We start from the raw sequence: 12,573 nt of genomic DNA, 5'->3' as shown, positions 1-12,573 counted from the left end.
ATAAATACTAGGAATTAACATGGTAGGAAGGGCTTCAGGAAGTCAGTGGCTCATACCTTGTCTTGGTATGAGGTTCAGTTACCTAAAAAAAGAAATCCGATTCCCGAGAGAGGAAATGAGGGGGTGCCTTTGGCCTAGCTGGGTGATGGTCTATGCTGATCTGCTCAGCCAAGCTGACTGTATATTTTCTATCTTCTATGCACAAGTCAGCGAGTCTGCATGTGCCAAAACACACGCTCACGTGCGCAATGCACACTCTCAAGGCACACATATATACATGTGCACGCACACACAAGACTACCCCTACCTGTGTGTCTTACAGGCCTCCCGAGCCTTCTGCTGGCACCAGGCTGCAGGGACTTCTGTAATATTATCTTAGGAGCAACCCGACCACCTTGCCCAGGTTTGCTCTACTTGAAAGCCTGCAGCCCATTCCTCCTGGAAGAGTAGGATCAGCATCCTGAAGACACTTACTCTTGGCGATTTCCCCATCATCTTGCTGCAGCTGTACACTCAACGTGAAGGGACAGCCTTGGAACACTTCCAGGACCTCTGGGCCCAGGACCACAATCTTCTTAGCCTGTGCTGGGGGCAGAACAGAGCTTTAGTGTTTGTAACAGCTGCACCCAAGGGCTCCAGCCCTTTCTCACCCTGTTGGAGGGTCTACTAAGATGTCGCTGCTGGGGCTGAGGCAGGCTGGTTGAAGGTTTAGATGAAGGATTCACGTCTTGGCTAGGCTCACCCTGAGACAGCGTCTCTGTCCTAAGTCTCAGGAGAGGCCACTAGGAACAACACAGGAGCAAAGGATGGCCAGGAGGGTACCAAGCCGAGGTAGACATGGGTCACTCTGCAGTCAGGTCAGAGTGTAGAGGTCTCAAGGGAGCCTGATAGAAGCCACACAGGGAGGCAGGGGTGGGGGTGTCAAACCAGCATGGTTTGACCAGGTAACTCCAAAATCCTGTGGCCAAGAGGCCCTATGTCTGGGAGGTATCTGTGGCCCAGAGGTTCTGTGGCTAGGGGGAGCCCGAGGTGTAGATGGAGCTGGGAGAGCCTGTAAGTGGGAGACCCACTTGGGTCTGCGCAGCCACAAGTCCCTTTGAAATCAACTAGAACATGCTTTTTCTGAAAAGGGGTGGCATGGATCTTATGCTCCCCAGCAGACCCCACCAGGAGACGACGGGAAGGCTGGGAACACCTACCTGCTGGGTGGCCGTTGATAAACATCCCGCAGTAAGTGACTCCCGAGCAGTGCGACAATCTGCCCAGTCCACTGAAGACATCGCTGTGCCACTGTCCCTGCACAGAGGATAAGGTGGCCTTAGAGGATGGCTCCAAGGAGTCCCAGGACCCTTTGTTATAGGAACATCCAAGGCTGTGAGGTTCCTGCAGCCTTTACTTTGGTGGTGAAGCACCGCATTTTGTTAGGAGGGATCCGATTTGCTTTGCTAAGTGTTTTCCCCTTGAATTTTAATGACGCCAGGAAAGAGGGGAACAAAGGCCCAGCGTACACCATGCAAACAAAACACCACTGAACAACAGACGCACTTGGTGCACAAAGGCCTCCCAATACAAAGATGTGGCGCTTAGTTGATCGCGAGGAAACCTGAACCCGCGACTACAATGGGCCAGGACCAAGGTGGGCTGCTCTGATGCCCGGAGCTTTTAAATGAAAAGGCAATTACAACACACAACTTGAGCACACACACCTCGGAGGGGGCAAGGTGCCGCTCGCCGTGCCCCGTTCGCGTCCTCTATAGTACACCTGGGTTCCCAAGCAATTGTGTGAAGCAGCAGGAGGATTACGCCATAGAAAGATTTGCGATCAGAATGGTGCTCTATTTGGTTATGAATTACTCGTATTGGGGAAGTCAACAAAAGGCCTGGTTTGAGACGTTCTTTTGCTGAGGTTAATTGGGCACCAGCTGCCCCACTCTGTCCCGGACTCCTGCAGCCTGGGCTCCTGATGGAGGGGAACACTGCCTAGTGTCTGAGAATGCAGACAGAACAGGAAAGTGGGTGGTAGGGTTCACTCAGGCCTAGAAGGTGGTGAGAAGGTTGAAGCCCTCAGTAGGGTCAGAGTCCCAAGAACCTGTGAGGAAAGCTTTTCATGGGCAGCCGAGAGGAGAGGGCAGCCACCACAAGATGGGCGATGGGCAGCTGGATCTCCCGAGATGAGTACAAAGACAGGCCTCAGGCTAGGTGCTGAGAGTAGGTGCCCACGGGTGCCGACCTTGAGACCCCCATGCCTCTAGGCCTTATTCATAAACAACGCGCTAGGGGCCCCCTTCAGTTCTGGAGAGGTCGGGAGCCAGCTATGGAACATGTGGTTGGGGCCTGGTTGCTCACCCAGGTACAAGTCCCTCTGGGATGTGGATGGGCCTTCATCCTGAGAGTTGCCAAGTTACTCCTGAGCGAGGCTCCATTCCTCCAATCCTGAAATCCCAAACTCTGATCCCAAGGCTATAAACCAGCTGCATTCCTGGAGCGGCTGATGGTGGATGCGCAGTTGACAATGTCCTGACCCTGCAGATGTCACTCACTCTGCCATTTCACTTGATCCACGTCTTGTGCTATGAAGAGCGTCCGCTCCGCACTGACCGTGACACTGATCCATGGTCTTGTGCTATGAAGAGTGTCCGCTCTGCACTGACCATGACAGTCCTTTCTCGTCACTGCAGACGTGGATGCACTGGGGTTAGGGAGGAAGGTGTCAGGTTGGCTCTGGAGAGCTCAGGGAGTCTCGGGAGCCCTGCTTGGAGGCCTGGCAGGTGACCCAGAGCACAGGGCCTTCCCCCTAGCCTGGCTTTCTTCACCGTGAGAATTCGGGTGTCCCATCAAGCAGGCCAGCCTAGCGGCTTTCCCATCCCCTCCTGTCCTTCCTGGTCTGAGTCTCTCAAGGGTGACATCAGCACACAGATGGCTGGTGATTCTGCAGGAGGGGCCGCTTGGCTCTGGCTGGACTCGCTAATGTCCTGGGCTCTGAGCTCTAGGATAAGGATCAGCAGTTTCTCTTCTCTCTTCACCACTGGACCCACTTGGGCTTCCTGGAAAGCACCAGTGCGGACCTTCAGAAGGAAAGGAGGCCGGGCCGTGGGCGGGCCAGGGCGGGTGGCCAGAAAGGAGTGCCTGGGCACCGACAGAGATAAACACAATGATGTGGAGGTGCCTACTGGCATGGCCGATGGGCCGGGCAGTGGTGGGTGAGGAGCTGTGGGCGGCACTAGTCTGCCACGGGAGTCTCTCAGCCAGTCGTTCCCTGGCATCTCCAGCGCAGCTAACAATGCTTACCACCCATAACGGTTGCCATTGTCCCCGATGTGGGTGGCTAGTGGGCTGCATGCTAGAATCAGAGCCCACATGGTAAGAGCTGGAGCTTGGTGTTCCTGGCTTCAGGTCAGCACCTATGGACTTGCCTAACTGACATTATAGATTCTATACTGGACATTTGCATCCAAACCACGAACAGACACTGAAACAACTCTGGGAGCGTCAGGCAGCTTCCTGCAGATAACAACACCCTTCCACGGTCTTCCTGTGACACAGCCCAAGGAGGCAGCTGGGCAGGTACTGGTCTGGACTTGAGAGCCAAGAGTTGTGAGCGTCCAGAGAGGCAATACTCACTCAGTCTGCGAGTCTCAGCCATTGGGAGGTGGAGCTGGGCACCACACTGTCACCACAGAACCCCAGGGTATTAGAGACACCTGCTCTCCTCCTCTCTGCCCAGCTGCTGCCTGACATGCAGGGAAGGATGGATACATAGGATAGGACCGAAGAGGGTGAAGACAATGACATAGCAAGTTATACAAGTCAATTAGGGCTCAGGTTTGCACCCCAAATCAGGCAAGCACACAGCAAACAGGGAAAGGACACGCGGATAAGAGTCTAGCAGTCTGTTCCGTGACTGCCACAGGGACCCCAGAGAATGGAGCTCAGTCCTCCTCCTGCCCTGGTCTGCCACAGCTGCGGACCACATTTATGACAGTGAGCTGCGGGAAACAAACGCTCGGCCCCTCTCGGTGTGCGAAACATTTTCCAGTTAACTCACGCTGCTTTCTTCCTGCACTTTTACTAGAAGTGGCTCTGTGGTGTCCATACCATAGATGTGGATCTGGGTGCAAGTCCGACCTGGGCACAAGTTCACCTCTTTGTTCTTGCACATCTTGGTCCTTCCTGGGTGAACACGCTCCAGACCTTTTGTGAGTTGGCCTCCACAATGTTATGGCATGGAGGAGACACTTATTACTGATTGCCTTGGGACTTCTGCTCCCCTTGGGTGATGTCACCTATGAAGGGTTGGCTCGGCTCTCCTCCTGGGGTTGTGACTGTCGTGGAGCTTGGTTTCCAGCTTGCAGAGATGGCAGGCCCAGTAACAGGAGGCCTGCAGGATGTTGGATTTGACTGGTCTGGACTGCATCCTCCTAGGATTTCGGCATGTGGAGTGGGAATATTTGTAGGACACCGACCGGCACTATTGCACTGACTGTGGCGGTGATGGTTCCAGGAGGGGCCACTGTGGGGAGCAGCTAACTCCTGAGGAGCTACCCCCGGACATGAGTGTTCCATTGTCCCACATTCCCGGGATCTTCAGTGGCAGAGACGGGCCTGGGTCAATGGTTTTTCCATCCTGGCCTGGAGCTTCTTGGCCCCAGGAAGGCAGGCAGGCAAGTGATACAGGAGGTAGCCACAGGCCCTGCCTTCATCTGCCTGGTGACATGCAGGCCCCTGAGACTCTCCAGACGTGCCAGCAAAGGGGGAAGCTGGGAACTGCAGCAGATGAAGACACCCATAAGGCTAGCCACCTGTTTCATATGTGCACAGGTGTGCCAAACAGCAGGCTGCCCTCCGGGAAAACCCCTATGGGAAATGCTGATTTTCAGGAAGCCAGAGCTTTAGGTGACATCCACGTCCACGCTGTGGGAGAGGATGGACGGACTCACGTTACCACGACTGCCTTGCCAGCTGCCTGGCCGTCTCTAGACCCAAGCCCTTTCTCCTAGAACATCTGCTCAGGTCTGGATTTCTGTTCTCTAAGTGGGAATACTGGCTAACGGTGTAAGTGACTAGGGAACTCTGACGGGCACTAGGAAATGCAGAAATGGAAGCCTCCGTTTGTTTTTGTTGGGAACTTCAAACAGTACAACCACTGCGGAAAAATCTGGCAGCTCCATAAAAACTTAAAAGTGCAATTACCACACGATGCAGCTATCCCACTGCTGGGTCTCCTACCCACAGGCTCGCACACAAATGCTCAGAGAAGGGGCAGTTCGAGGGTCTGTTGAGATGAATGAGCAAGGGAAATGGAACATGCATACATATGGCCCCTCGGCCTTCAAAAGGAGGCTCCTGTACATGCTTCAGAGAGAATGGGCTTGAGCCATGATGCTCAGTGAAAAATGCCGGTCAGGAAAGGAGTCAAACTAACTGAGACAGAAGAAAGGTGGGGGCCGGGGCTCCAGGGCAATGGGGAGTTGGGTTTAATGGGACAGAATCTGATTACATAGGTGAGTTTTGAATAGACAGTGGCAAAGGCCTCACAATAATTTAAGCATTTAATGCCACTGAACTAAACACTTAAAAATGGACAAGCCGGTATACTTCCTGTTTGCGCCTGACCAATGGCAACACAAAGAACAGCGTGCCTGCGGGAAGCAAGTCTCATGAGCCCTCCCGCCTCGTGGCCTCTCCTGGTTGACATCTCTGTCCTCCACTCCATGCAGATGGTGGCCCCTAGTGAGGAAAAACCCAGTGCAGAGATGGTCATCAGCTGGAGAGCCTCGTGAAACCCTCTGCCTCTGGCTAACGAGGCTGACGGACTGGGTAATCACCTTCTCTCACTTAGGCATCATGGGAAACCTTTTTTCCCCTAAGAAGTGCAGGTCAGGGAAGTTGTCTCAGGCTGGCAGTCAGTTCTGAGTTCCAGATGGCACTGGATAGAATGTCCACCTTTCCTCTTGGCCTTGGGTGTCCTTTTCTGGTCAGTGTCCACAAGATCCTTGAAGGTACTTTTCTTTAGCCTTACCAAGGCCACTGGAAAAATGTGGAATTTAGGGCCTGTATGCCCAGATGTGGCTCCTCTGATCACTCCTGAGGACTTTTTGGTGGCTGCTTTAGCCCATTTGATTGCTTGTTGGTGCAGCCTGTGAGTCAAAGCCAAAGGCCTATATATCCCTTCCTCCAAACACTGTCCAGGTCTCCTGCTGACCAGCCCAGAGTGCTGGGGATGGGGGGGGGGGCGGACAATGCTGAGGATTAAGCTGAGGGAGGAAGGCTTTGTGAAGGGTTTTGTGGAGTTCGAAGTCCTGGGCCCGGAAGGAAACGCCACGGCAGTTTCAACAGTTTTAGCCTGTGTGGCAGTCTCAGGGCCTGTGCTCACTGTTTAGGCATTTAGGCCTCTCTACTGCTTGCCTTAAGGCCCAGAGCATTTCCACCCAAACTTGGAACAAGGACCCAAGGCTGGGCTGCCGCTGGTGAGCAGATCTGGGCTGCCCCCTGGTGGACATACTGCACTGTTGGTGGTGAAAGTAGGCATTCATGTCTCTTGGCCAAGGCCACACATTTTCAGGTTTCAGAAAGGAAAGGCCTGGGGCTGGGCCCCACAGATCCCAGCCACCGATGGTCAGTGGCCATCAGGGAAGTAGTCATGACCAGCAGTGAAGCCGGGCTGGAGGTCTGAGTACTTGTGGGACAGAACGTCTTCTGGAAAGAGGGATGGAGGGAGTTCGTAGCCGCCTCTCACTCCGGCGCAGGTGGTGGTGTGAAGGGGACTTTCTGGGCTGCCCGTGGAAGCTTATCCATTATACCTGAGAATGGGGTGGGTTCTGGAGGGACCCAGTGGCACAAGGCCTTTCTCAAATCCCAGGGAGGGAAGGGTCAAGTATATGGACTGGGAAGCAAAGTCTGGGCCCCAGTTTCCCGTTTACAAAATGTAGCAAACAGCTCCTTCGGAGAGATGTAGGGAGTTTCCGTGAACCCTTCAGAGAGATGTGGGGGGTTTATATGAACCCTTCAGAGAGGTGTGGGGGGTTTATGTGAACCCTTCAGAGAGGTGTGGGGGGTTTATGTGAACCCACAGGTGCAGGGGTTGGAACAGGGTCTGGCAGGTCTCACTCACTGGAAACTAGACACTGTAGTGTGGACTTAGTCATGATGGACTCTGCCGGGATACAGGACAAGCAGGAGAGAAGTGACCTCTTTGGGTCCTCACTACCACTGCACACTGATCCTGCTTGGGACATACTGTAAAAGTCAGGTCCTTTGAGAATGACCCCCTAAAGGGGGAGGGCCCAGACTGGTGACTGGTCATAGCAGCACACACAGTGATGTGCACTGTCTCAGGTCCAGATCAGAGGCAGCTTCTAGGCCAGCAGTGTCCACAGACTCCAACAGCACTGACCAGACCGGTCCTGCTGGCTCGTTTTATGTCAACTTGAGACAAGATAGAATCATCTGAGAGGGAATCTTAATTGAGAAAACGCCTCCGTAGGATCAGCCTGAAGACAAGTCTGTAGGACATTTTCTTGGTTAATGATTGATGTGGGAGGGGCCAGCTTACTGTGGACAGTGGTCCTGGGTGCTGTAAGAAAGCTGAGCAAGCCTTGGGGAACAAGCCAGTAAGTAGCGTTCTTTTAAGACCTTTGCTTCAGCTCCTGCCTCCAGGTTCCTACCCTGACCTTTCTTCAGTGATGGGCTACTACCAGGAAGTACAATATTAAACAAGTCCTTTTCCTTCCCAAGCTGCCTTTGCTCATGGTGTTTTATCACAGCAATAGGAACCCTACTAAATCATGGGTTGAGATTTACCCAAGCGGAACTCTTCTGTTCTGTAAACAGACATGGGCACCCATGCCAGGCTTCTGTGGCCCCACAGTTCTGTGGGAGCTGCCCTACACCGTTCCATTTCCATCAGGGAGTCGGGCCCCAAACATTTCTTCCTAGCCAGTGGGCACAATGCCAGCATCAGCAGAGGAAGTGGCGGGCTCTGTGGTAGGAGGGTTTTGTTCCCTAGGGCCAAAGGCCTCTAGGAGTCAGCAGGGACCACTCTGAGCGTCCTGCATCTGGGCAATCTCTTATAGGAGTCCCCCCCCCCACACACTGCCCCGTAGACCTTCTTCCCTTCTTCCCCGTTCTGTATGAACTGGGTGGGGCTCTTCCTACTTTCAGGGGCCTGTTCCTTCCAGTTGTTACTCTAACTGCCACTTGAGAAATCTGGAAAAAATATGAATCACACTATCCTGGTTCCTGTGACGCAACAAGAAATTAGTAGCTGAAGCAGTTCTGACACTTCGGAGTCTAGAGGCCTAAGCGTGTCCTTCCTTCCTGTTGGAAACCCCCAATAGAGCTCGCCACTATCACAGCAAGCAGCAACACCTGGGCTTTTCGCCTTGGATCCCTCCCGCTGGGGCCTCACCTGGGACAACTGCAGTAGCCAAAAAGCCTGCTTCCAGGGGCCCTAAGCTCCTGCATCCTGCTAGGAGTTGGCATGCAGTCAGCGCAGAGATGGTGGAGCTAGCCCGGCCCTGTCTCAGGACCTCCCTGCGCTGTAATCCGTGTTTCTTCTTGTGCCCCTCCTGGTAGCGTGCCAGTTTTCCTGGCCAATAATTTCACACTTCTCATTAATGGCACTAGTGCAGTCTTGTCTTCTGCCCACAAAACTCACAGTGGACAGAGCTCAGGCTTCCTTGTCACCCTGACTCACAGCACAGGGCTCATTCCACACGAGGACTTAATAAACACAAGGAAAGACAGCACCCCGGGTGGGGTGTGAGGATGAGCTGAATGTGAGCTCAGTACCTCCACGGCATGGCCAGATGAAGTACAGGCAAACACCACCAAGACTTCCAGTCCTTCCCCCATGGCAGTAAGCGCAGTACCTCGTAAATGGAGCCGTCGGCACAGCACAGCACCCCATGTCCTTGACGCTGGTCTCGAACCCAGTCACCTTCGTACTTGTCTCCATTCCTGAGGGCACAGCACAGGACCCTCAGGTAGGCGCCAGGTGGCTTCAGTGACTCAAACTGACTCCGCTGACCAGGCACAGCAAGCGCACCGGGGCCAAGGCAAAAATAGGCCCTGAGCAGATGGTCTGTGAGCTCCTGACTTGCCAGAGCTGGCTCAGGAGGATTGGTGACAGGCGGGGACATGTCTGCATGTACCCCATCTCCCCTATGACAGGCCCCACTTTCCAGAACATGCTGGGCCCTGTGCAGGAAGGACATGTTTGGCTTCTGCTATTCAAAATAGAAAATGACAGAAAGAAGTGGGAGAGGCGACTTTCTGTTTCAAGGGCAGGTATGGGGTAACTTCTACAGAATCTACCTACCCAGAGCCCTAAGGCCATCAGTACTCTAGGAGTTATGGGGGCTACTCCCGTTCCCAAGCACCAGCTTGTACCTCCCAGACCCATACTCACTTAAAAACCATCTGCCCACGGCCATGTCTCTTGTTGTCATGGAAGGAACCCTGGTACACCTGCCCATCCTGGTCCTCCAGAAACCCCTGTCCTAATGAAGGAACCAAAACATACCAACTTCACTCCACACTCCCTGCTAGTGATGACCCTTCTGCTTTCCTCCCTTAGCCTCCTGGAGTTAGCTCTGCCTGCACCCAATCCAGGAAGAAGGCTGAGTACCAGGGTCCCCTGTAGCGGCCAGGCTGCTTCCTAGGCCTGCTGATTAAGCCTGCTCAAACAAGAGAGGTAGATGCATTTAGGGACAGGTAGTGCCAGTGGCCAAGTTAGCAAGGCTGATAAAATTGATCCAGACCAGCTGAGTTCCCCCCGGAAGGCTTGACAACCCAAAAGGGCAGGGAATCATCAATGAAGATGTGGCCTTGTTGAACTGTCAATATGCTCAGGTTCTGGACAATTCAGAAACTAAGAGATATTTTTGTTCCCTAACTCAAGCAAACCTGGAGAAAGAAAAGGAAGTTCCCTCTAAACTCATGCACACTGGAGCCTGCGAGGTTCATTTACATGGTATGGCTAACAGGAGGGGCAGGGCACTTGCCACAGTGCCCAAAGGGACAGGTACCCCTTCAATCTGCCTCTTATCCCCCTTAGCTTGCAGACCACAGAGGAAGTGACTGACTCAGGCCCTTGGAGTCACTGGGACCTTGGGAGAGTGGATCTGGACAAACCATGGCTGTAGCACTCTGAAATGGGGAGACCTGTCTTGATGGGGTGCCAATTCCTGTCTTTCTCTAGCCTCTAAATTCAGACAGACTACGTTAGTGGTTCTACCACCCGAGCCCCAGGGCACCAGACCTTCCCTCAGGCCGTGGAGGAGCTCCCCTTCATAGTGACCTCCGGCTTTGTACTTCATGATGCCATGTCCTTGTGGCTCTCCTAAGACAAACTGTCCAGAGTAGGTGTTTCCTGGTGCAGATGAGAGGGAGAATCAGCTGCTTTCTGTTTCTCTGCTATGCCCTAGCCAGTGGCAGTGGAGAAGCCACTTTCTTTCCTTCTTCTTTTTTTTTTTTTTAAGTTATTTTGACACAGGGCTTCTCTGTGTAGCTCTGGCTGTCATAGAATTCAATCTATAAACCAGGCTGGCCTCAAACTCAGAAATCTGTCTACCTCTACCCTCCTAGGTGTTGGGATTAAAGGTGTGCACCACCACCACTTGGCTTGAGGTGCCATTTTCTTTTTCTTTTCTTTTTTTTTAAAGATTTATCATGTATACAACATTCTGCCTCCATGTATGCCTGCAGGCCAGAAGAGGGCGCCAGATCTCATTACAGATGGCTGTGAGCCATCATGTGGTTGCTGGGACTCAGGACCTCTGGAAGAACAGTCAGTGCTCTTAACCTCTGAGCCATCTCTCCAGCCCTTGAGGTGCCATTTTCAAATGGAGGATTCTGTCTTTATGTGTAGCTGGCCTCAAACTCACAGAGCTCAGTCTGCCTTTGCCTTGTGAATGGGGTATTAAAGGTATAGCTACTACACCTGCTTGGTGTCTGTCTCTACCTTAGTCTTTGGACTGTGAGGAAGAAAACGACGCAGTGGGCTAGTTTCCTGTCCTGGCTGAGGTGGCAGACTGTCCTGGGAAACTCCCTGTGGCACTGATGGTTCAGAGTGAAGGAAGAGCCTTCTTTCTCAGCTCTTTAAAAACAACTCAGTGCTAAGCCCAAGAGAAAAGTTCCCCTGAGCATCAACAACCCTCTTACTGTGAGGCCTGAAACTCCAGGAAATACCCCCGGCCACTGGCAAGGAAGCCATGGAGCAGTTTTCCCATCCAAGGATACAGCGTGACCGAAATATCTTTTGTTTGTTTGTTTTGACTGTTGGGATGAAAGGCATGTGTCACCACATCTGGCCTAAAATATCTTTAACACGGAAGAAAATTGTAACTTTGGGATGATAATTCTTTATTCCACTTAGGTTTAGGAGAAGACCAAGTTGTCTTTGAGGTAAGTGCAGAGCCCCAGCGAGGAGACCCCAGGGCGCCTTTCACTAGGTGGGCCTTCCGCAGGTATGGAGGTCATCCAGGCTGTAGGCTCACACTGCCTTGTCCCCTGCCTGCAGGCTGTTATTCTCTCGTTGGTGGAACGTGAGGCCCCCTGTTTACACACAGCACTTTGTGTGTCCATAAACTCTGAGAGCGTTTATGGGAACACAGTCAATGCCCACCTATGTTCAATGCTAACCTGACCAGGCCCAGTGTTGGTAGCCTTCCCCAGTGATTTCTCCATCCACAAATTCACCTTCATAATAACTTCCATCTTTAAACAAGAGCTTCCCGTGACCTGGTAAGAGAAATCAACGTGCAGTCAGCTGGGGAGTGGGAATGACCATAGAGCAACCCAGCCAGTTGGGCTTGTTTTTCAGAGTGAAAACCTCCGTTGCTATGGTAGTGCATATCTGTAACCGGGCTACTCAGGAGTCTGAGCCAACCTGGGCAACATACTGGAAACTCATATAAACAAAACAACCCACTGAAACATTCCTGAATGCCAGCTTCTCAGTTGAAATGACCACAGAGGCATGAGCTGTGCAGATGAGACCTTGCCTCTATCCACACGAGGAGACAGGACACGTGTGTGTGTGTGTGTGTGTGTGTGTGTGTGTGTGTGTGTGTGCGCGCGCGTGCGCGCCGCCATGCATAAGAGTGCCCAGGGAGACTGGAGTGGGTGTCAGGTCCCCCGGAGCCAGTGCTATGGGCTGTTATAAGCTACCTGAGATGTAGGTGCTAGGAATTCAACTCAGGTCCTCTGCAAGAGCAGTAAGCACTCTTAACTTTTGAGCCATCTTTCTTAAAATTGGGTGCTTGGGGCTGGAAAGATGGCTCAGCAGTTAAGAGTACTAGCTGCTCTTCCAGAGGACCTAGGTTCAATTCCCAGCACCCACATGGCAACTCATAATTATCTGTAACTCCAGTTCCAGGGAATCTGGCGCCCTCATACATGCAGGCAAAACACCAATGCGTATAAAGAAAAGTAAATCTTAGGGGGAAAAAGTAGGTGCTCTTTGGATAGCTCTGACAATAGTTCTAGAAGCCTGCTTACCGGAAGGTAATCCTTCGTGGTGGTGCGGGGGTGGAGGTGGTTCGCCCCTTTAATCCCAGCGATCAGGAGGCA

At 52.8% G+C, this 12,573-nt stretch overlaps 1 protein-coding gene across 1 annotated transcript in view; it reads right to left on the bottom strand.

The window, feature by feature from the left end:
* The window catches only part of Morn1 (MORN repeat containing 1), a 53,751-nt gene that overhangs the window by 35,794 nt on the left and 5,384 nt on the right, over positions 1–12,573 (bottom strand). The window contains exons 3-8 of the mRNA XM_075945186.1: positions 11,644–11,742; positions 10,262–10,372; positions 9,410–9,500; positions 8,871–8,958; positions 1,200–1,296; positions 475–585 (exon numbers count right to left, since the gene is read on the bottom strand). Coding sequence (XP_075801301.1) covers positions 475–585; positions 1,200–1,296; positions 8,871–8,958; positions 9,410–9,500; positions 10,262–10,372; positions 11,644–11,742 — 597 coding nt within the window. The remainder of the gene's footprint in view (positions 1–474; positions 586–1,199; positions 1,297–8,870; positions 8,959–9,409; positions 9,501–10,261; positions 10,373–11,643; positions 11,743–12,573) is intronic.

Source organism: Microtus pennsylvanicus, chromosome 13, assembly GCF_037038515.1.
Source record: "Microtus pennsylvanicus isolate mMicPen1 chromosome 13, mMicPen1.hap1, whole genome shotgun sequence".
Taxonomy (NCBI): Eukaryota; Metazoa; Chordata; class Mammalia; order Rodentia; family Cricetidae; genus Microtus; species Microtus pennsylvanicus.
This window is presented reverse-complemented; position numbering and strand designations above follow the sequence as displayed.